We start from the raw sequence: 23,556 nt of genomic DNA on the forward strand, positions 1-23,556 counted from the left end.
AAGAAAGCTGCAATGTGGAAGAGCTTTGGAGACATTGGAAGGTTTCAGATTATACAATGCTCATACAGAACTTTAAACTGCAGGACATCTACAAGGGACTGCAAAGAGGTAGGATATGGGATGGGGGTAAGTTGAAACCAGAAATAACTGAAAGGAAGCACTGGGCTACATTTGACTAAAACAGTGAAAGAAGAATGGGTAACTTAGGGAAATGAAATAGTGAAGGCAACTTATGATCAAATATGTCTAACTGAAACCCTTGGATGGCACAGGAGATACTGAATTTAACTTACAAAAAGAGAAAATATAAAAATTCAGCAAACAAAGTAGGGGCAAAGCATTAGGAGTGTCTAAAAATGAGATTCACAGAAAGTGTGAATTGGATGCACATGGATAGCTGGAGGACAAATGCAAGGCTGTAGAAGTTTACATAACTAGGGGAGAGAGATATACTGCCTACAGAAAAATTACAGAGCTATTTGGAGAAAAATTACTCAATTGTACAAATACCAAGAATTCAGACAAAAGGCATTACAAAACAAATAATGGAAACCTGAGATATGGAAGGAATATATAGAGGTAGTTTGTGTGGAAAACTAACTTGAAGAAAATGTTATAAAAAGATAACAGAATGCAGATGAAGATGTGATGGGAGATACAGTACCGATCAAAACAAGGCTGGAGCAGATATATTCCATGAGGATTACTGAGGATCAACTCACGAGAAACCTATTCCACTTGGTCAGCAAGATGGATGAAACACATAATATGCCCTCAGACTTCAACAAGAATACCATAATTCCAATTTCAAAGAAAGTAGGTGCTGCTAGGTGTAAATATTACTGAATTATCAGTTATGCAGAATGGCTACAGTATGGATAGAATTTCTAAATAAGAGGAATTTTTTAATGTTCACAAAAAGTTAAGTGTTGTGCAATCTTTCCTGAATGTATTTGTTTGGAGTGTAGCTTCATATCAGAGTTAATTGTTGACAATAAGCAGTTCAGGCAAGAAGAGATTAGAAGATTTTAAAATGTGGTGCTATAGAAGAATGATGAAGATTAGAGAGGTAGATTCTGTAACTAGTGATGAGTTACTGAATCATATTGGGGAGAAATGAAATTTATTGGACAAATGGCTAAAACAAGAGATCAGTTGATAGGACACATTCTCAGGCATCAAGAAATTGTCATTTTGTATTGGAGGGAAATGTGGGGGTAAAAATGGTAGACTGAGACAAAGGGATGAATATAATAAACATGTTAATATGTATGTAACTTGCAGCAGTTATTCGAAGAAGAAGAGGCTTGCAAAGTATAAACTAGAATAGACAACTGTATCATAGAATAATAACAACAACAACTACTACTACTACTATTACTACACTCCTTTACTGCCTGTCAGAAGCATTCATCATTACACTAACCTGACTAGTGGTGGTACTTTAGCTGTTAAATCCCTTCCACTCAGGGTATCTTCAAATAAATAATTGAAAATAACATTGTTTCCACAAATAGCAGAGGACAAATAGTCTACACACCAGAGCTCAGAATCCCTCAGCAAATCTAGTTCAATCACGCTGAGACTGATGCCTCAAATGCTCCTAACTACCAGTAATACTTATTACCAAGTGTTTTTCTTCAGTACTCATTCTTATTATTCCACCTAAAGCTCACTATGATACCCCTTGTTTACAGACATCCTATTAGCCCTATGAACCAGGCAGTGGATCAAATATATTCATTCTCACAAAGATACTATACATTCTATTAAAACATCTTAGAAGACTACGGAAGCAAGCACTAATCTTCCTGTAAAAAGAATATGTATTATTGACTGCAGATCTCTTGTCCAAAGCCAACTGTAAAACCTGAACCTGGAACTTCAGCTATGCTATGATATTTATGCTAGTGACTTCTTACATGTACACCCAATGATTTAATAGCTGATGACTGATCTCTGATTCATTGAAAACCATAAGTGGTTACCAGTGTAGCTGGGAAGTGGGAAAGAGCAGGCAATGAATTTAAGTCCGCTGAAAAAGAATCTGATCAGAATGTGAAACATGTTTGACATATTAAACAAGTGACGGTACCACCTGACTTGCCTGCAAAAAAAAAAAAAAAGGATGAAAATCTGACAAGAGCCTCATTCTATCAGCTATGTATTGCCTCAGTAATAGTTAGGAAATCTGAACAATCTGCAATAAATCAAATATTACAGCTTCATCAGTGGAAGACAAGAAGCATGAAAAACAAACACATTTTAAAAGCTGTGTCTCAAAATTTCTTGGAAGACACAGCTTGGAAAATCACCCATAATAGTTCCGTGTTATACTTGCTGGTGACATACAGACCTGATGACTTTCAGGATGATGACATAGACTCTTGGATCAACAAACATCATATTTATTTGACAACTGATATCATCAACCTACAAGACCTAGAAGGATTTATACATTCAATAAAATGGATATATAAGCAATCGTGTAGTTTCCCAAAACTAAACTAGGTTACTTTGTCAATTGCATGACAGACAAACAGTGGCTTCAGTCAAGTTAATGATTACTCAAGTTCTAAAATAATATGATAATATGTAACTATCTGAGTAGTCAACCATGGAGACAATTTCTTCTCTTTTGATGTAAAGATGGTATCACAGAGTTTCTTAAGTCACAGTATACACTGTATATTAAATATAAAGAACACTAAAACAATATACAGGGATAATACCAAAAGTGAGGTCTCCTGAATTAGTGCAACTGCTGTTCACACTATTGCATTTGCAACATTCTCTCACCTGCCTCAACTCTAATCACATATAAGCTGTCACTATGCCTACTGGGATGCTGAATCTGTGATCATCAGCTTTTTCTAAAGGAATTCCCACTTGCTGCTACCAACAAGTATAAGTTTAGATCTTGTACATGAAAGATATTTAATCTATCAAAGTTAATTCTGAACCAATTCCTAAACTACGCAAATTCATACTTGAATGACAAAAGCAATTGCAACTGATATGGAAGTTTTACTGTCAGTAACAGTAGTGATTTGAATTAATGACAGACAGAAATGAAAGAGTGTTAATTACTGACGAGACAGTCTCAGGGGATGAAGAATTCTACATCATGGTCAGATGACCACCCAATGGTCTAATTTCTCCAAGCACTGTTTGTAACATTTCAACTGAAAGTTTTGGCATTAGGCAAACAAAAAGAACAAGTTTTAGGGCTTAACTGTCACAAGGAACAAGATCTCGGTATTTCAGTTCAACCCTGAAATCAAACACCAGTCACAGCACTGACAGCATTCCTTTCTGCCCAAATTACAAGCACTGAAACACCATCTCACAGTGCAGTCAGGGTAACTCTGTTTTCAAGAGGGAAGGGGGTATTTTTGTTAAATTTCATGGTCCTATTTAGTTGGGTGATTCAGGACTGGAGACAAGAAACACAGAGTTCAGGCCTTCTCCCTGGTACAACTTGCCTGCTCTCCTGTCAAACTATCACTATCCTACAATAATTTCAATGAGACATAATGATCCACACAGTCTGCATCATGGATTGAAGACCACTGAATGCCATTCACTCAATTAATAATTTCAGACAATTTCACTGGAAGACATTACAGTGCTGAAAATGATATGACAGATGAGATTCAGGTCCAACATTTCCTGAATGACAAATCGGCACATTCGGGTAATTTGGGTACCCAGAATTACTTCCACCAACTACAAAACTGCACTGGCTGAAATGATGATAATTTGTAGAAACAGATAAATATTCAAACTATAACATGATGAATTAAATAATCAAATTAAATGTTTCTTTCCATTAGGAATTGGAAAAGTACTTTGAAGTTCACCCCATAGAATCAAATCTTCATAAAAACATGTGTTCCATACCAGAATATAAATGAAATATGAGGAAAGTATAGAAAAATTTAATCACAGAACTACTTTCAAGATGCTATTAACCCTTAACCACTATCAACCGTCTCTCAGACCACTACTAATTTTTGTGTCGAGATATTTCTCACACCCCTGCAAAGCCATATGGTCTCATTCATGTACCTTCCTATTGGCTGGGAAGCTAAACGTGCCAGCATTCTTGCATTGTTGCTGCTCTTTGTTTCGTAATTATTAGCCTTGAGAGGTCTCACAGACATACCATAGTGTTTGCGTGCCGCGTTTTTATTGCATGCTACTGTTTCTCCATGGCGGGGAAAGCTGGGCCTTCTGTGCAACGTGTGTTATGTGAGACATGGCTTCACTTGCAAGATGAGCCTCAGACACCGAAATCGAAAAACATGCACCTTTTGCCCTCCTCGTCTGAAGAGGAAAACAAGGTATCCATGTCAACAGCATGGTGTTCCGATTTGTTTGGAGGGTTTCAAGAAGGTCTGCGTGAAGTGTTTGCAGGTGGAAATTGACTAAAGTATGATTCAGTGGCACATGAAAACAAGTATTTAGCTTTTACATGTAATTTTAGAAGTAAAATGGTGGCAAAGTTTCTCCATTCATAGACTTATGGACTGGAATATTCGCTCTCCATTGCAAAGTGAGTCGTAAACTGAAAGCTGACTTCGCACACAATTTATCATAAGTCATGTCTGTTTTTACCACCTAGTTATATTGCCAATTCGTAATATAATCCCTCTGATGAAAATCTGTGTGTGAGTAGATAGCTAACTATTTGCTGTTATTTTCGTAGCTCATAAAATAAAAATATACTCCAGATTTCGATTTGTTTTAATTGTAGAAGTGTTTAAAATACCACAGTGTTTAAAAAAAAACCAATTTCTACAAAAGCCACCGCTAAGAAGTGTAATGAATGACTGGAAGTCAAGAAACTATATATATTCAGCAAAATTCCGGTTTGATATACAAAATAGAAAAATGCGGTCTGTGAGACTTCTCCATAGTAATTGTGTTCCTGTGAATGACCATAGTAGTTAAGGGTTAAATTATAGTCACATGTAAAGGAGGCCAATTACAAAAATATTGATATCCAGAGCTAAGTAGATAAAACATTTTTGAAACTGTTACAAATTTACAAATACTGATCATAACAAACTATTACTGAAGTATCTGCTTACTGATCTTGACCTACTTGTGGCAGCAAGATGTGTGTGCAGAACACAACAGTAGTAACAGTTTTTGATGTATTTTTTGCATGGCAAAAAATGTTCAAATGGGTGTGAAATCTTATGGGACTTAACTGCTAAGGTCATCAGTCCCTAAGCTTACACACTACTTAACCTAAATTATCCCAAGGACAAACACACATACGCCGGGACTAGCTGCACAGTCCATGACTGCAGCGCGTTAGACCACTTGGCTAATCCTGCGTGGCTGCATGGCAAAGCTATATTTACTAGCACAGGAATGTGAAAACAGCCATCAGAGTATGGTGTTGGCTGCAAGAAATGTTGGTATCAACATTTGCAACAATTAATTAAAGCTAAAAAGGTTTGCAATGCAATTCAAGTCAAGCAACTAGTAAAGCAATGGCTAAATTCAAATCACTGTTGTTGCGAGAGTGGACTACGTGGCCGGGAATCTATTTTTGGAACAATGAACATTATTACCATGTTCTTTCAGAACTACAATTCATTAACTTTGCTGAAAATTGGAGCAAAAAGATTTAAGTGCAGTGCATGGACTATGTTTCACAATCAGACACATGCTCAGAAGAAATTGTTGACATTCCAAGGTTGACGTAAACAAGTTTTATATAAGCTCATGTTGCAACTGGCTTACTGTGATGTGACATCTGCTGTACCAACAAAACATTTAATCTGCAGAGACAGGAACATTCAGTAAGCTTAAGTCACAAAGTGATACCATAAATCAAGAAAGAAGGTTGCAGTGGCCATCCTCTGGACGTAAAGTTGAGGTACCACAACACAGCCAGCAGGGGAGCATGAGCACAATGACATCTGTAAATGTCCCAGTTACCACCTGTGTAGTTAGAATGGCTACAACAGGTGAAAAACGTGTTATCTTACTTGTGAGAGAATTCCATCTGTTGATAAATCAGAGAGGAATCTGTTGTTATACATACAGTATTAACATAGTAGTATGAAAGACCATATACAACTACATAATCTTGAGGGCATTCAGGATGTTAGAACAGAGGCAGAGATTTATTTGGAATTCAAAGCTTCATGATTTGAAGATTAAAGTAATGTGGAAATACTCATTTTGAGCCAAAAGGTGCAATCTGTGGCAACAGCTGTTAGAAGATGAACTTCCTTGCAAGTCACTAATAACAACCTTTACATATGATAACCAGTTTGTTAATAAATGTTACCATCTTCAGATCTGAAAAGCATACATATATATATGTAGTGTAATTATACAGGGTAGTCCATTGATTGTGACCAGGCCAAATCTCTCATGAAATAAGCATCAAATAAAAAAACTACAAAGAACAAAACTTGTCTAGCTTGAAGGGGGAAACCAGATGGCGCTATGATTGGCCCGCTACATGGCGCTGCCATAGGTCAAATGGATATCAACTGTTTTTTTTTTAGTAGGAACCCCCATTTTTTTATCACATATTCGTGTAGTACGTAAAGAAATATGAATGTTTTAGTTGGACCACTTATTTCGCTTTGTGATAGATGGCGCTGTAATAGTCACAAACATATGGCTCACAATTTTAGACAAACAGGTAGGTTTTTTAAATTAAAATACAGAATGTAGGTACATTTGCACATTTTATTTTGGTTGTTCCAATGTGATAAATGTACCTTTGTGAACTTATCATTTCTGAGAATGCATGCTGTTACAGCGTGATTACCTGTAAATACCATATTAATGCAATAAATGATCAAAATGATGTCCATCAACCTCAATGCATTTGGCAATACATGTAATGACATTCCTCTCAACAGCGAGTAGTTCGCCTTCCATAATGTTCACACATGCATTGACAGTGTGCTGACGCATGTTGTCAGGCATTTCCGGTGGATCACAATAGCAAATATCCTTCAACTTTCCCCACAGAAAGAAATCTGGAGACGTCAGATCCGGTGAACGTGTGAGCCATGACAAATCCACCTGTCATGAAATATGCTATTCAATACCGCTTCAACTGCACAAGAGCTATGTGCCAGACACCCATCATGTTGGAAGTACATCACCATTCTGTCATGCAGTAAAATATCTTGTAGTAACATTGGTAGAACATTAGATAGGAAATCAGCATACAATGCACAATTTAGATTGACATCAATAAAATGGGGGCCAATTATCCTTCCTCCCATAATGGCGCACCATACATTACCCCGCCAAGGTCGCTGATGTTCCACTTGTCACAGCCATCGTGGATTTTCCATTGCCCAGTAGTGCATATTATGCCAGTTTCCGTTACCACTGTTGGTGAATGACACTTCATTGCTAAATAGAATGCATACAAAAAATCTGTCATCATCAAGTAATTTCTCCTGTGCCCAGTTGCAGAACTGTACACGATGTTCAAAGCCGTCACCATCCAATTCCTGGTGCATAGAAATATGGTACAGGAGCAATTGATGTTTCTGTAGCATTCCCAACATCGACATTTTTGAGATTCCCGATTCTCGAACAATTTGTCTGCTACTGATGTGTGGACTAGTCATGACAGCAGCTAAAACACCTACTTGGGCATCATCGTTTGTTGCAGGTCATGGTTGATGTTTCACATGTGGCTGAACACTTCCTGTTTCCTTAAATAACGTACTATCCAGCGAATGGTCTGGAGAACTCAATGATGTCATCCAAGATACCGTGCATCATACATAGCACACGCCAGTTGGGCATTTTGATCACAATAGCCATACATCAACACGATATCAACCTTTTCCGAAATTGGTAAATGGTCCATTTTAACACAGGTAATGTATCACGAAGCAAATACTGTCCGCACTGGTGGAATGTTAAGTGATACCATGTACTTATACATTTGTGACTATTACAGCACCATCTACCACAAAGTGAAAAATGTGGTCCAATTAAAACATTCATATTTCTTTATATACTAAATGAATATGTAGTAAAAAATGGGTGTTCCTATTTAAAAAACGCCATTTATATCCATTTGACCTATGCCAGCACCATGTAACAGGCCAACCATAGTGCCATCTGGTTTCCCCCTTCAAACTAGACAAGTTTCATTTTTTGCATTCTTTTGTTTGATGCTTATTTTGTGAGATATTTGGCCTGGTCGCTATCAATGGACCACCCTGTGTACCAAGCTGTTGTAATATACAGAATTTGCTACAATATAAAAGAAAAACCAGGAATACAACATACCTCAACAAACAGCTTATTGCATATTTTTGAAAACAGCAGTAAAAGCACTCTTTATCATGAATTGGCAGGTATGTAATAGACTAGAAGACTGATGCACTGGCATGTCATAATTGAAACAACTACATACACACTTATTCACCACATACATCTGCCTTATACCACTCACAACAGAGCACATAGTTGCAGCAAAGGCAATGCATATTTTCTCTTAAGACAATTTATGTGATTTATTACAGTATGCTAGCCAAAATTTGGACGGAAATACATCCAAACACATGTTTACAAAATTACTGGTAATACTGAAAGCAGACTGTTCTAATAAGCTAGCATAATACCACATACACATAGACCTCAAACTACATAGTACCCTACACGCAATATTCCTGATTTCTCTTCTGTACTGTTGAATAAAAATATACATTCTGTGCAGTGAACAATAATACTATATATGATATTCTTAATGTAACATAGTAATCAAGCATTACATGAGGTCTCATCACTTAATAAATGACTATTTTCTACTACCTAGTGATGTGCTGTATGTGTCAGTGTGTTGTCATTGACTGATTAATGTCATGATTTAATTATGATGTTAATTTTATTTTTACATAGTATATCTACAAAAATACTTTGTAAGCATAGACCGTGAATCTGATATGGGCCATCACATTACCTAACTACTGCTACCATATTGAATTAATTATGCTACCATTGCGATTGTAGTTTCTATTTATGTGGTGTCCACAGCAAAGATTGCTACCTAAATGACTTGGATTAAGCCCCGGTTGTACTTTTAAAATACACAGTTTAACATTTTTTATTATTCATTTTACTATGTGATTACATAGAATTGTTTCAGACTGTAACCGCACTGTAGCTTGCTGCTCAAATGACTTTTTGGCTGTTCAGTATGTAACATACCCTCTGCAATTTTCAGAGAGTAAAAGAAATTTTTAAATTTTTTAATAAGTTACTGATGGTGAAAATGTGTGTGTGTGTGTGTGTGTGTGTGTGTGTGTGTGTGTGTGTGTGTAACATCTCTTAAGTAATCAATTGTATATCAGCTCTAGTAATTGTATTAAATATGACTCCAGCTGCTATATAGGTACATTATGTAATGAGCATTAAAAGACAAGATTTTTACCTTCTGCGAACAATAATTACTTGTCAATAATTTTCTTGAAATATGCCTTTAAAGTTCTTCCACAACATTAGCATTCACACTGTAATGTAATTACACTGTATGGATAAAATGTGTGTGTGAAGTAGGTGAGCACATTGTCAATCTACTGCTGCCATGATGAACTAAGTGTGTCACCACTATTGCTGTAATTATTTGTTTTTGCTCACATGACTTTCACTCCAGTATTTCTGCAGCCTGGGTGGTTACCAAAAAAACATATGTAAGCCATGCTTGTAATATACCTCTGCATCTTTAAAAATTAAATGATTTTTTAATTTTTGTTTTTATCTCCATCTTACTATGGTACTATACTAATGTTGTTACTTTGGACATAATCACAGCTTGCACTGCTACTTAAATGACATGGTAGAAGCACAGATTAGCCAAATGACTTTGTGTAAGTCCTGCTAATAATTACATTTCTGAATTTTACAAAAAAATTGTCTGTGTTTCATTTGGTACACTGTCATTAATTTGCATGTAGCCACAATTTACACTACTACTTTAATGATATTGTAGAAGGCCAGATTGTAATTTGAACTCCCACTTTTTTAAGATCTGTATAATTTTCAATATTTTTTAAAAAATATTTTAATGGCTTTGTACATGTATTTGTGGTTCTTGCAAACTATTATCCTGTGTTAAGTAATCTATTTTATATCAGTTTGTAGCAACTGTACCAAATATCCATTCAGTTTTTACATAAGTACATTGCATCTTAATGCTATAAGAATAATTTTTTTGAGGCAGTCTTAATTAAATATTGCCAATAATTTTGTAAACATGTTTAGATATATTTTCAACCACATTTTGGATACCACACTATAATGTAATCACATAAATTATTTTAAGGAAGAATATACAAGTTACACCAGCAAAACCTGTCGGTCCATTTGTCAACATCTATTCTTTACTGGTTATGCCTGCCAGTCTAGCAGTACCCTGACTGCAATCATGTGCTCTGTTGTGAATGGTGTAACACAGATGTATGTGGTGCATAACTCTGTATACAGTAGTTTTAATTCTGACATGCTGATGCATCAGTCTTCTGGTCTTTTATGTACCAGTCAATTCATGAGAACGAGTACTTTTACTGTCCAGGTATGAAGCAATTATATTATATAGCAATTAAATCATTACCAAAAGTTATTATCAAAAATTAAGGTTATTATCAGTGATCCTGGTAAAGAAATTTAGTATCTCTAATCTAGTACAGAATTAGTTTTACAGCATAGCTCCATGGGAATTAGAACAGTGACAATATTCATCTCTTAATCAGAGAAGCAGAAAGGAGCATTGTAAAAGCAAACTGACTGAAAAACAAAGATTATAAGGTTGCAAAAATATCAAACAAGAAAGTGTACTAAGCCTGCTTGAAATGACTGCAAAGGTTTCTGTAGAAACCCTACATAAATTCATGAAGGACAAAGTAGAACATACAATGTTCAACATACAGTTTAGATTCTAAAAATTTCAGGAAAAGTTAGCCATATGGAACTAAAAGCCATTCAAGATAAAATGTTGGATGTCTTGAGATACAGTTCAATACCAAAATAAACTATGTGCCAGAAATAAAGAAAAAAATGAAAGAACTAAAGCCTTTTAAGAAATCAAGAAACCAAATTCAAGAGGAACAAGGAAAGAACCACACAATTATGTTAAAAATTAGGCTGGCATATTATGATCACAAGCAAAACTGAATATGTAAAAAGATATTGGAGTGCAGCACTTGATTGGAGCAGAAGAGAGAGTGGACACCACAAATCAGATCACACAATGCATATAACAGAATATCAAGGAATGTGTAGAAAAAAATTCCGAGAAAATTGTTAGGATCCATACAATGCTGAAAATTCAATAAATTCTGCACAGGACAGAGACTGCTCCTCATTTCTCCTGTAAAGAATGAAAATGGATTGCTTCCATAAACAAGGAATGAAAACACAAACATTGATTATGTCACTGATTGATGAAGAATTCTACAAATGGAGAACCCAGTTGGAAAAGGAATCTTTGAAATTCACAGAGTTTGAAATTATAATCTTGAACAAATATAGGTTGAAAAGTAAAGTGGATAACAGCCTAAATTCTATCCTAATGGACCAAATACTAAGGGTATGACAAATCATACAATAAGATATAGAAAAAGGAACTCAAAATATACTACTGCTCAGTGGTACCACATGATGCAAAAAAGACAGTATGCCAAGATTTACTGTGCCTCTCACATGAACTGTATGGCCACTTAACAGAAATCATAATTCAGTGGGTGGAAAAATGTGTCTAGGATTCACAATGGTAGACTGCCAGGAAGGGTAATCAAGAAGGAGAACAATGATGACAAATACAAGATTTACTGCCAGAAACAGAAAATAATCAATGTATTGGACACCAGCCCAGGGGTAATGGACATGGGAATCAATGCAGAAATATGACATGTGCAGGCAGGACAGAGTGTGAGACCGATTCAGACAATTAAAGATATGAGAAGTGATGGCCAAGAGCACAAAATGATCAGCCAAACAACAACAAACTAGAAAACACCCACTAGATCCGTAAGGGGTCCATGCTGGGATGAATCTTGTAGGGTGATGGAAAATAACAAAGCCACAATATGTACATTTGATTTAGACAGAGAACGTAAACAAACAACAAGGAGAACTAAAAAAGATAAATGAAATAATGAAGGCTAAAGTAGTGATCATACCAGTGACTGAAGTTAAACTGAAGAAGATTTAAGCATTGCAACACTTGGCTATGCACCTTTGTGTAACAGCAAGAGTTTAGATAGTGACAAATGAAGTTGTTTGGACAGTAACAAAAAACAGTAGTAGTATCTGTAAATAATTAAGTACTAATTACAATGCCATTAGCAGACATACAGCATGAGATCATTAACTGCATACAAAACTGTACAAAAACTAAAAAATAAAAAGTCAGCAGGCCTAGATGAAGTACAAACCTGTGGACTAAATCAAAGTGCAGAGAGCATACTAGAATTCTTTACAAAGATATTAAATGACTGAGTTGCATCTGAAAACTTTTGCCAATAATTAAAATATGCAAGACTGATGCCACTCCCAAAGAAAGGTACTGCAAATGAAATAAACTGTAGTGCCAAATATCATCCTGGACCACTGCAAGCACACACAAGTGCTGCAACATAAGGCATGAACTCGACTAATGTCTGAAGGAGTGCTGGAGGGAACTGACACCATGAATCCTGCAGGGCTGTCCACAAATCTTAAGAGTACGAGGGGGTGGAGATCTCTTCTGAACAGCATGTTGCAAGGGATCCCAGATATGATCAATAATGTTCATGTCTGGGGAGTTTGGTGGCCAGCAGAAATGTCTAAACTCAGAGGACTGTTCCTGCAACCACTCTGTAGCAATTCTGGACATGTGGGGTGTTGCAACGTCCTGCTGGAATTGCCCAAGTGCGTCAGAATGCACAATGGATGTGAATGGATGCAAGTGATCAGACAGGATCCTTACATATGTGTCATCTGCCAGAACCATATCTAGACATGTTAGAGGTCCCATGTCAATCCAACTGAACGCTCCCCACACCATTACAGAGCCTCCACCAGCTTGAACAATGCCCTGCTGAGTTGCAGGGTCTGTGGATTCATGAGGTTGTCTCCATACCTGTACACATCTATCTGATAGATACAATTTGAAACAAGACTTTCCATTCATCAACAGTCCAATGTCAGTGTCGATGCATCCAGATGACTTGTAATGCTTTGTGTCATGCAGTAATCAAGGGTTCACAAGTGGGCCTTCAGCTCCAAAAGCCCATATTGATGATGATTCGTTGAATGGTTCACACACTGACACTTATTGATAGCCCAGCATTGAAATCTGCAGCAATTTATAGAAGGGTCGCATTTCGGTCATGTTGGGCAATTCTCTTCAGTTGTTGTTGGTCCAATTGTTGCAGGATCTTTTTCCAGCTGCAGTGATATCATAGATTTGATGTTTTACTGGATTCCTGTGTGCATCACAGGCATCTTTGTAGAGCTGCCTATGGCTGTTGATAATATAATTCTACTAAACCAAGTGGAATCATCACAAATATGTAGTTGTGAGGATAAAAGGACACTTTATGAAATAAATAAGAGTTGGTAGGCATTAGTACTACCAACAGCTTTTATAATTGAGCAAGCATGACCAATTAAAGTTAGGATTCATCAAAAAGGAAGTTCGAGTTTATTAGTCAAAATAGTAGAATGATTCTGGTTTCAGTTTGTCACATTTTTTATGTTTAAGGAACTTCTGTGCCATTGTTTAGGAAGTCTATATGCATCCATCATTATCAGTATTTCCTTGTCGTCTGCAGTGCCATGAATCATACCGTGGAGTCCCTTCTACTGAAGTGCCATCATTTGGACTTCCAAACAATAATCAATATGGCTTTGATGTACAGCCCAAGATATGAGACAGTCTGCATAGAGAGGCTGTACAAAGCTACCATACTGTACAGCCCAATAAAATACTGTTAACGAGTTACTCTGCAGATAATAAATGTTCAGCATTTGACCTTGCACTTCGTAATCAGACCTGTATTCTACAAAGACTTGAACTAAGAATGAGCAAAATTAATTAGGAACAAATGTGCTAAAGGTAAGGCATTACCAGACAGCAGTAATGACATCTGTATAGCACTAAATTGTTATTTTGTGCCATCATCATCACATCAAATAGTAAATAGTGTTGTTATTTAGAAAGAATGTGCCATCATCATCACATCAAATAGTAAATAGTGTTGTTATTTAGAAAGAATTTCGAGTGTATTTTCACTGAATGCAATTTAATTACCACAAAATATGAGTGATTTGAGCTTGATAATGTCTATAAATAAGTGGTTACCTGGTATGTCAAGAAAAGTAGGCAAGCCCTCACAATATTACATGGTAATTACAATACATCAGGGTAATTATTTGATATGAAATACCTAAATTTCATTCAATGGTTGCTAAAAATGGACATTTAATACCAACAAAGCAGTTTTTCACTATGACATCAAAATTTATTTTGATTAAGATGATTTAGTAACTTTGGGTACAGCTGTATGCCACCACTGCCAGCAAGTACCTCACCTACAGCTGGCAATGTTACCAAGTTCTATGACTACACACCACAATGCTGCGTGGCAGCACCCAACGCTGCATGGTGAGACAGTGTCCTAAGCAGATGTAGCAACCAGAATAATTTGCATAAGGCTATCTGATGGGTTAATTACATTGCATTGTGTATAGCAATGTGTAATACAATGCTTTGTGTTATTTGACAAGCTACATCTTTAGTAGAAATTTGATTATGAAAGCATGCACAAATCATAACATATACTGGCTACAAGTTAGTACAAATACAATAAGTGATGCCAAATTACTCAGCAAAAATGCCTTTCATAAACGAAATTATGATATTAGAGGGATTCAACAAACAGTATTTGAGCAATATTCACAAATAAATAACGAATTCACAAATTTAGAAGAGCAAATGAATAACATTTTCAAAAATGTGATACGATGTGTCTGATTTCAAATCTCAAATAGAAGGCAGAATGGCTCAATTAGGGAAAGAGATTAGACATGGGATTTACACATGTAGAAGAGACAGATGTATGACCACAAAAGTAGAGGAAAAGACAGATAGCAAAGGAAGTTAGTACATACACATATACACAATGTAAAACAGGTACATACAATACTGCAATGAACAGAACACTAAAAACTTCTCAGTGCAGTACTGTGCAAAGAAACATGGACAACACCACAAACACTACAAGAGGTGATGGAGCACTAACACAGACAAGTGAGAATAACAGTTACCTGTAAACAACAATACAGTAAACAACAATGGTGTGATGTGTAGTGAGTCACCATCATGAGTTGCGCAAGTTCGGCACAAGATGGTGGATCAACCAGACTGGCAGACCAGCCGAGGGCAGACAAGAAGGGTTTTACTGCAGATGAATTTAACATGTACATTAATTTTGAAATCGAATTTAAATCAAAACACTAGGAAAGAAAGACAACATGAGAGAGAGTGAGAGAGGAGATAGTAGCACAGGGATATACTGCAAATCAATGGGAGATTAAGGAGACAGCAGGAGAGAGACATTTATAGATATTGAGAGTGAGTGGGGTGATGCTGTGTGTGATGGCTTAACTACAATGAGAGACTCGGTAAAAGAATTTCGAACATTCTGTGTTAAAAGAGCACAAATATGCTCACATATAAAAATGTTTTGCGAGTAAGGTGTTGGAAGCTGGTTCCCCACTTCTCTCTCAGAGTCTTTTAAAGAGGAACACATTTGCCTTTTTTTGTGCTCCAACAGAACACGTTTTCCAGAGGTTGATAATATGTTTGGAATCTGCTCTTTGACTGAAAAAGCAGATGAGAGAAACTTGTGCTAGGTAGCAAGCATATAGCAACTGGGGCTTAAATACATTGCAGAATGTAGAGATTAATACTGCTATAATTACTGAAAGTGGAGATACAAAATCTGAGCACTACATGACCCAAAATTTCTATAAGAAGTGCTTCTGTTCTACATAAACACTCTCATGAAAACGTGATTCTTGTGAAAGAATTTATATTAGTGTTTCAGGTATCAGAAAGTTCTGAAATGTTATCATACTTGTAGCTAAGAAGCATCATCTTTTCCCTTCATTTTCACTTGACTACAAAAAACAAAATTACAGGCATCATGACAAGGTATACAAGTATTCTGGTAAATGTAAATTTAGATGTAAAGATTCAATTGATTTCCAACACTTATCATTATACCCATCAGTATGAAGTTACGAAATAATAGATATGAGCCTTTTATATGAAACACAGAAAGATTAGGCACATATGAATAACGAGAAAAAGAAGAGTGTGAGTTTCTTATACAGAACTCTTTCTCAAATCCGTATGGAATGGTACATATTACCATACATCTCTTCATGTAGGATTTAATTTGGATATGATACTTTGCACTCAAATTCAAATGTTTTCAAAAATGTTTAATTTTGTACGACAAATTATAAATGGAAGATATTGATGTCTGTTGACACTGCACTCAGTTTCAAATTAAGAGTCCACTTTATTTACTTTCTGTAACTGAAAGTAGTGAATTAAGCCTTACTCTGAAATATCTGTACAAATTGTTAAAGTTTTTTTTTATTGTGCTTATTAATTGATTGAGAGTTTCATAAATCTGTTACAATAAAAACTTTGGCCACTGAATTCTATAAAATGCTGCTCACAACTTGAAAGGAAGAATAACTGCAGCAATGAAAACTTTATAAGTTTGAATAAGTTTGATTTTATTGGTGTTCCATACTAAAAATATTCCTATTTTGTACTGAGGATGCACCTTGTCACTTTGTTATTTTATCAGTTTTGTTTTACTGCTGATTTGCAGAATAGGTAAAAGTATAAAACTATGGCATTCTTCCCTGGTGCAAAGAAATAACCAAATTCACATAGAAATGTATTTTGGATCACATTATCTTACATAATTACTGCCTATTGATGCAAAAATACGGAAAATTAATCAGCAATATGTTGCATGCAGTTTTCCAATGAGCTAATAAGAATAAGTACTTTTTAAAAATAATTCAATGAATATTGAAAACCTTACCATTGGCTGTGTGGTGCACGTCTTTTTGAGGCTGGCTCCTGAAATATTACACAAATTCAAATAATTAGAAAAGTAAAAGAAATACAAACAAAGCACTACTATTCAGATACAACTGATATTCCACACTGGTAATACACAGGAAAAATAACTTACAATGTATACTGAAAAGGCTGCAGCACACACACAACATCCAGGTACACACCAGAAAAGCAGTTAAGTGAGAAACAGAAAACTGTCTGAATGGATCCAGAGAAAAATGTAGTCTCACTGGATGTGAGATGTGCATTCGCATATGCCTGGAGATATATTTCATCTCATGGTCAGCAATTCTTCGAATGAGTTCAAGCATCACATATGGCAATTTAGCAAGGAGTACAGGAGTACCAGACAACCACATGGTTTCCAGAATTAATCTTTCACTCTGCAGCAGTGTATCCACTGTTCTGAAACTCCTTGATGTATGTTTCAAGATTACAGTCCAAGACCAGTACACAGTTTTAATCTCCCAGGAACTAACTTTCAACCTTATTGTTGCTTAGCTGACTGGAAGTAAAAAAATTATTTAAAATTTGATTTATATCCATTCACTTGCCAGAAGCACAATCAATAAAGACATACACATGATTCTGCAGCCACAACTGTATCCAAAATATTAGGATAATGTTCAATTACAGCCAAAAAAATATTGATATGGTTCAACAGATTCATATGTTCCATTTTGAAAGCTACTTTCTTACTTTGTATATCTGGTGCAAATGCTACATAATTAATAAAAATTATATGCGTCAATGTGAAACCACTGAAGGATGGCATGCGCTTAATAATAAACTGACATTTTTTCCAATTGAAGTAAATTTGACGTGTTCATTTTTAATACTACTGTTTTGATTGCTACATCATTATAATCACTGTTTCTGCATTAGACCCACAGCCAAAATGTACTTTAAAGGTTATATTATACTAAATACAACCATTATACACAACAAGCAATAATCCATGAACGAGGCATTTCAAAGGCACAGTATAGAATAGGAAGTCATAAAAGTTTGTGCAAACATACAATTCAAATGATACAGATAATATGAGCACTGAGCAAGAAATCCTAGAAGTTCAGAAAAACTGAAACTCTGTGCTTTCCAGTTGACCTCTGACCATCCATAGCTTAATAATTGGTTAGTGTGTGTGTAGATGTAGCTATGAGGTAATTCATGAACATCACCAGCCGCAGCAGCAGTAGTAGCAGCAGCCACAGCCATTTGACTTGTCCTGCCGAACCAAAACTTTAACGAGACATTTTCATGAATTACATTCTTCAAGTATACACATACACTCCCCCTTCCATCTAATTTTCATTAGAGTAATAACTGTCTCTTCAGCACTAGTCTATTTTCAAATTCATTTCTACATTTTACTGACTCAAGTTGTTCTCAGTATTCATCTCTTTTTCGTCTGTTGAGAAACCCTGTGTTTGAACAGTTTTCATATTAAAAGTAATGCTTCACTGACAAGTCTAAATTGACAATAAATTGTAGGTTACACTCTCTCATTTTTCATCATTTACAAGAGGTCTGGCATAAGAGTGCTGTAAAGACTGCACCTGGTGTGGAGATGGCCTGTGTCAAGAATGGGGGAGGGATGGGTTTTGAGCATCAGATGGGAAGCCACTTTGAAATGATAAGAAATAATTGAAGGAAGCTCACACTATATTCTGCAATTATGGAATTCAGAAAAGGTTTGCACTGTGGAGAAGGTGAAGTTTGCCTGCCAGACTAGGAGCTGGGGGCCTAAATAAAAATAAATGGAGAATTCGGGAGATGGCAGTTCATGCCTACATTGCTGCTGGACAGTCCTAGGGGCAGGAAGTCAGACTTATCACTGAATTACATCGAATAAACCAAAACTGGCTACTAACCCTGTAGAGTAGAATTCTAGGAAATGTAATAGACCTTTTATTCTACTGTAGGAATATTCCTCCCACCCCCAGCCCCATACACACACACATGCCTTAATATTTCTGAAATGTTACATTATAAGGAAGTAGGTTACAAAATTTAGAAAGGGAAATAGATAGGTTAAAGTTAGATATAGTGGGAATTAGTGAAGTTCGGTGGCAGGAGAACCGAGACTTTTGATCAGATGAATACAGGGTTATAAATACAAAGGCAAATAGGGGTAATGGAGTAGGTTTAATAATGAATAAAAAAAATAGGAGTGCACGTAAGCTACTGCAAATAGCATAGTGAACAAATTAATGTGGCCAAGATAGACATGAAGCCCATGCCTACTACAGTACTACAAGTTTATATGCCAACTAGCTCTGCAGATGACGAAGAAATTGAAGATATGTACGACAAGATAAGAGAAATTATTCAAATAGTGAAGGGAGATGAAAATTTAATAGTCATGGGTGACTGAAATTCAGTAGTAGGAAAAGGAAGAGAAGGAAACGTAGTAGGTGATTATGGATTGGGGGAAAGAAATGAAAGAGGAAGCCATCTGGTAGAATTTTGCACAGAGCATAACTTAATCATAGCTAACACCTGGTTCAAGAATCACAAAAGAAGGTTGTATACATGGAAGAAGTTTGGAGATGCTGACAGGTTTCAGATAGATTATATAATGGTAAGATAGAGATTTAGGAACCAGGTTTTAAATTGTAAGACATTTCCAGGTACAAATGTGGACTCTGACCACAATCTATTGGTTATGAACTGTAGATTAAAACTGAAGAAACCCCAAAAAGGTGGGAATTTAAGGAGATGGGACCTGAATAAACTGCAAGAACCAGAGTTTGTACAGAGTTTCAGGGAGAGTATAATAGAAAAATTAATAGGAATGGGGGAAAGAGATACAGTAGAAGAAGAATGGGTAGCTTTGAGGGATGAAGTAGTGAAGGCAGCAGAGGATCAAGTAGGTAAAAAGATGAGGGCTAGTAGAAATCCTTGGGTAACAGAAGAAATGTTGAATTTTATTGATGAAAGGAGAAAATATAAAAATGCAATAAATGAAGCAGGCAAAAAGGAATACAAACGTCTCAAAAATGAGATCGACAGGAAGTGCAAAATGGCTAAGCAGGGATGGCTAGAGGACAAATGTAAGGATGTAGAGGCTTATCTCACTAAGGGTAAGATAGATACAGCCTACAGGAAAATTAAAGAGACCTTTGGAGAAAAGAGAACCACCTGCATGAATATCAAGAGTTCAGATGGAAACATAGTTCTACGCAAAGAAGGGGAAGCAGAAAGGTGGAAGGAGTATATAGAGGGTCTATACAAGGGTGATGTACCTGAGGACAGTATTATGGAAATTGAAGAGGATGTACATGAAGATGAAATGGGAGATATGATACTGCGTGAAAAGTTTGACAGAGCACTGAAAGACCTGAGTCAAAACAAGGCCCCGGGCTTAGACAACATTCCATTAGATCTACTGACAGCCTTGGGAGAGCCAGTCCTGACAAAACTCTACCATCTGGTGAGCAAGATGTATGAGACTGGCGAAATACCATCAGACTTCAAGAAGAATATAATAATTCCAATCCCAAAGAAAGCAGATGTTGATGGATGCAAAAATTACCGAACTATCAGTTTAATAAGCCACAGCTGCAAAATACTAACGCGAATTCTTTACAGACAAATGGAAAAACTGGTAGAAGCCGACCTCGGGTAAGATCAGTTTGGATTCCACAGAAATATTGGAACACGTGAGGCAATACTGACCTTATGACTCACCTTAGAAGAAAGATTAAGGAAAGGCAAACCTATGTTCCTAGCATTTTTAGACTTAGAGAAAGCTTTTGACAATGTTGACTGGAATACTCTCTTTCAAATTCTAAAGGTGGCAGGGGTAAAAAAACAGGGAGCGAAAGGCTATTTGCAATTTGTACAGTAACCAGATGCCAGTTATAAGAGTCGAGAGGCATGAAAGGGAAGCAGTGGTTGGGAAGAAAGTGAGACAGGGTTGTAGCCTCTCCCCAATGTTATTCAATCTGTATATTGAGCAAGCAGTAAAGGAAACAAAAGAAAAATTCGAACTAGGTATTAAAAACCATGGGGAAGAAAGGAAAACTTTGAGGTTCGCCGATGACATTGTAATTCAGTCAGAGACAGCAAAGGACTTGGAAGAGCAGTTGAACAGAATGGACAGTGTCTTGAAAGGAGGGTATAAGATGAACATCAACAAAATCAAAACATGGATAACGGAATGAAGTTGAATTAAGTTGGGTGATGCTGAGCGAATTAGATTAGGAAATGAGACATGTAAAGTAGTAAAGGAGTTTTGCTATTTGGGGAGCAAAATAACTGATGATGGTTGAAGTAGAGAGGATATAAAATGTAGACTGGCAATGGCAAGGAAAGTGTTTCTGAAGAAGAGGAGTTTGTTAACATTGAGTACAGATTTAAGTGTCAGGAAGTAGTTTCGGAAAGTATTTGTATGGAGTGTAGCCATGTATGGAAGTGAAACATGGACGATAAACAGTTTGGACAAGAAGAGAATAGAAGCTATCGAAATGTGGAGCTACAGAAGAATGCTGAAGATTAGGTGGGTAGATCACATAACTAATGAGGAGGTAATGAATAGGATTGGGGAGAAGAGGAGTTTGTGGCACAACTTGACTAGAAGAAGGGGTCGGTTTGTAGGACATGTTCTGAGGCATCAATGGATCACCAAATCAGTATTGCAGCGCAGCGTGGAAGGTAAAAATCGTAGAGGGAGACCAAGAGATGAATACACTAAGCAGATTCAGGAGGATGTAGGTTGCAGTAGGTACTGGGAGATGAAGAAACTTGCACAGGATAGAGTAGCATGGAGAGCTGCATAAAACCAGTCTTGGGACTGAAGACCAGAACAACAACAAAGGAAGTACACAAAATACTAATAAGTAAACTCGCTGTTCAGAATATGATAATTTTGAACTAACTCTTGGAAGAACAGAAATATTTTATTCTAACTTAGTGCTGGTCCAACAGACAGATCCAAAAGAAAGATTGGAAATATCTATTTTACTTTATTAGGTCTTGCCTCACATTGTGTGTTTGTTTGTTGGCAAACCATTTCTGTGTACATAGGATGAGTCCTTACCATATGAGATCACTCCATGTGAGTGAAAGCATTCAATTTTTTAACCTATTTGGGGATGCAAAAACTTTTTTCCAGACATCTGAGAACAGTGTTGGTAATATGTAATCTCATTGTCTGACTACTCTTGCAATAGCATTCTCTCATGACTATGATAAAGTGTAATGTAACACCTCTTTCACAATAAACTAACATAGGTTGAATCAATGGCTTTTTTTTTTTTGCAAGAGCTGTTAGTACAGATTTAGCTGACATGGAATCCAGTGCTGTTTGGAAGGGTATGATTACCAAAGTGTTCATTCATACTTATTGTTCTGTAATTTTGTTCATGATCTAAACATGGGATACTATGTACATCCACAGCTAAAGTTTTTTTTTTTTTTTTTTTTGGTTCATTGATCTTCTGATTGGTTTGATGTGGCTCACCATGAATTCCTCTCCTGTGCCAGCCTTCTTATCTCAGAGTAGCAATTGCAACTTATATCCTCAATTTTTTGTTGGATGTACTCCAATCTCTGTCTTCCTCTAAGTTTTTTAGCCACTAAATCTTCCTCTAGTACCATGGAAAGTTATTCCATGATGTCTTAACTGATATTCTATGGTTCTACTCATTCTCCTCATTGGTGTTTTTCATACATTCCTTTCCTTGCCAACTCGAGGAGAACCTAGTCATTCCTTCCACATCAGTCCACAAATTTTCAATATTCTTCTGTAGCATTACAGCTCAAATATTTGAGTTATCTTCTGTTCTGATCTTCCCACAGTCAACATTTCACTACCATACAATGCTGTGCTCTAAACGTGCATTCTCAGAAATTTCTTTGTAAAATTATGGTCTATGTTTGATTTAGTAGACTTCTCTTTGCAAGGAATGCCCATTTTGCCACTGCTAGCCTTCATTTTATGTCCTCCTCGCCCTGCTCATCATTGTTATTTTGATACCCAGAGAGCGAACGAAATTGCATAACTTCGTCTACTTTGTGATCCCCAATTCCAATGCTAACTTTCTCGCTGTGCTAATTTCTGCTACTTATCGTTACTTTAGTGCTTCTTCTATTTACTCTCAATTCACATTCTGCACACATCATGCTGTTCATTGCATTCAACACCTCTTTTTCACTTTCACTGAGGATACCAATGTCATCAGAAAATCTTATCGCTGATATCATTACATCACAAATTTTAATCTCACTCTTGATCCTTCCATTTATTTCCCTGACTGTTTCTTCAATGCACAGATTGAATGGTAGGGGTAATAGACTACATCCCTGACTTACACTCTTTCTAATCTGAGCACTTTGTTCTTTAACTTCCAGTCTTTCTATCCTCTTGGTTCTTGTACATACTGTATACCACG

The 23,556-nt window shown here is 36.4% G+C and overlaps 1 protein-coding gene across 2 annotated transcripts in view; it reads right to left on the reverse strand.

The window, feature by feature from the left end:
* The window catches only part of LOC124720317 (zinc finger protein ZFP2-like), a 161,235-nt gene that overhangs the window by 16,197 nt on the left and 121,482 nt on the right, over window positions 1-23,556 (reverse strand). For both annotated transcript variants that reach the window (XM_047245622.1, XM_047245621.1), the window contains one exon: window positions 17,121-17,158. In XM_047245622.1, coding sequence (XP_047101578.1) covers window positions 17,121-17,158 — 38 coding nt within the window. The remainder of the gene's footprint in view (window positions 1-17,120; window positions 17,159-23,556) is intronic.

Source organism: Schistocerca piceifrons, chromosome 11, assembly GCF_021461385.2.
Source record: "Schistocerca piceifrons isolate TAMUIC-IGC-003096 chromosome 11, iqSchPice1.1, whole genome shotgun sequence".
NCBI classification, from domain to species: domain Eukaryota; kingdom Metazoa; phylum Arthropoda; class Insecta; order Orthoptera; family Acrididae; genus Schistocerca; species Schistocerca piceifrons.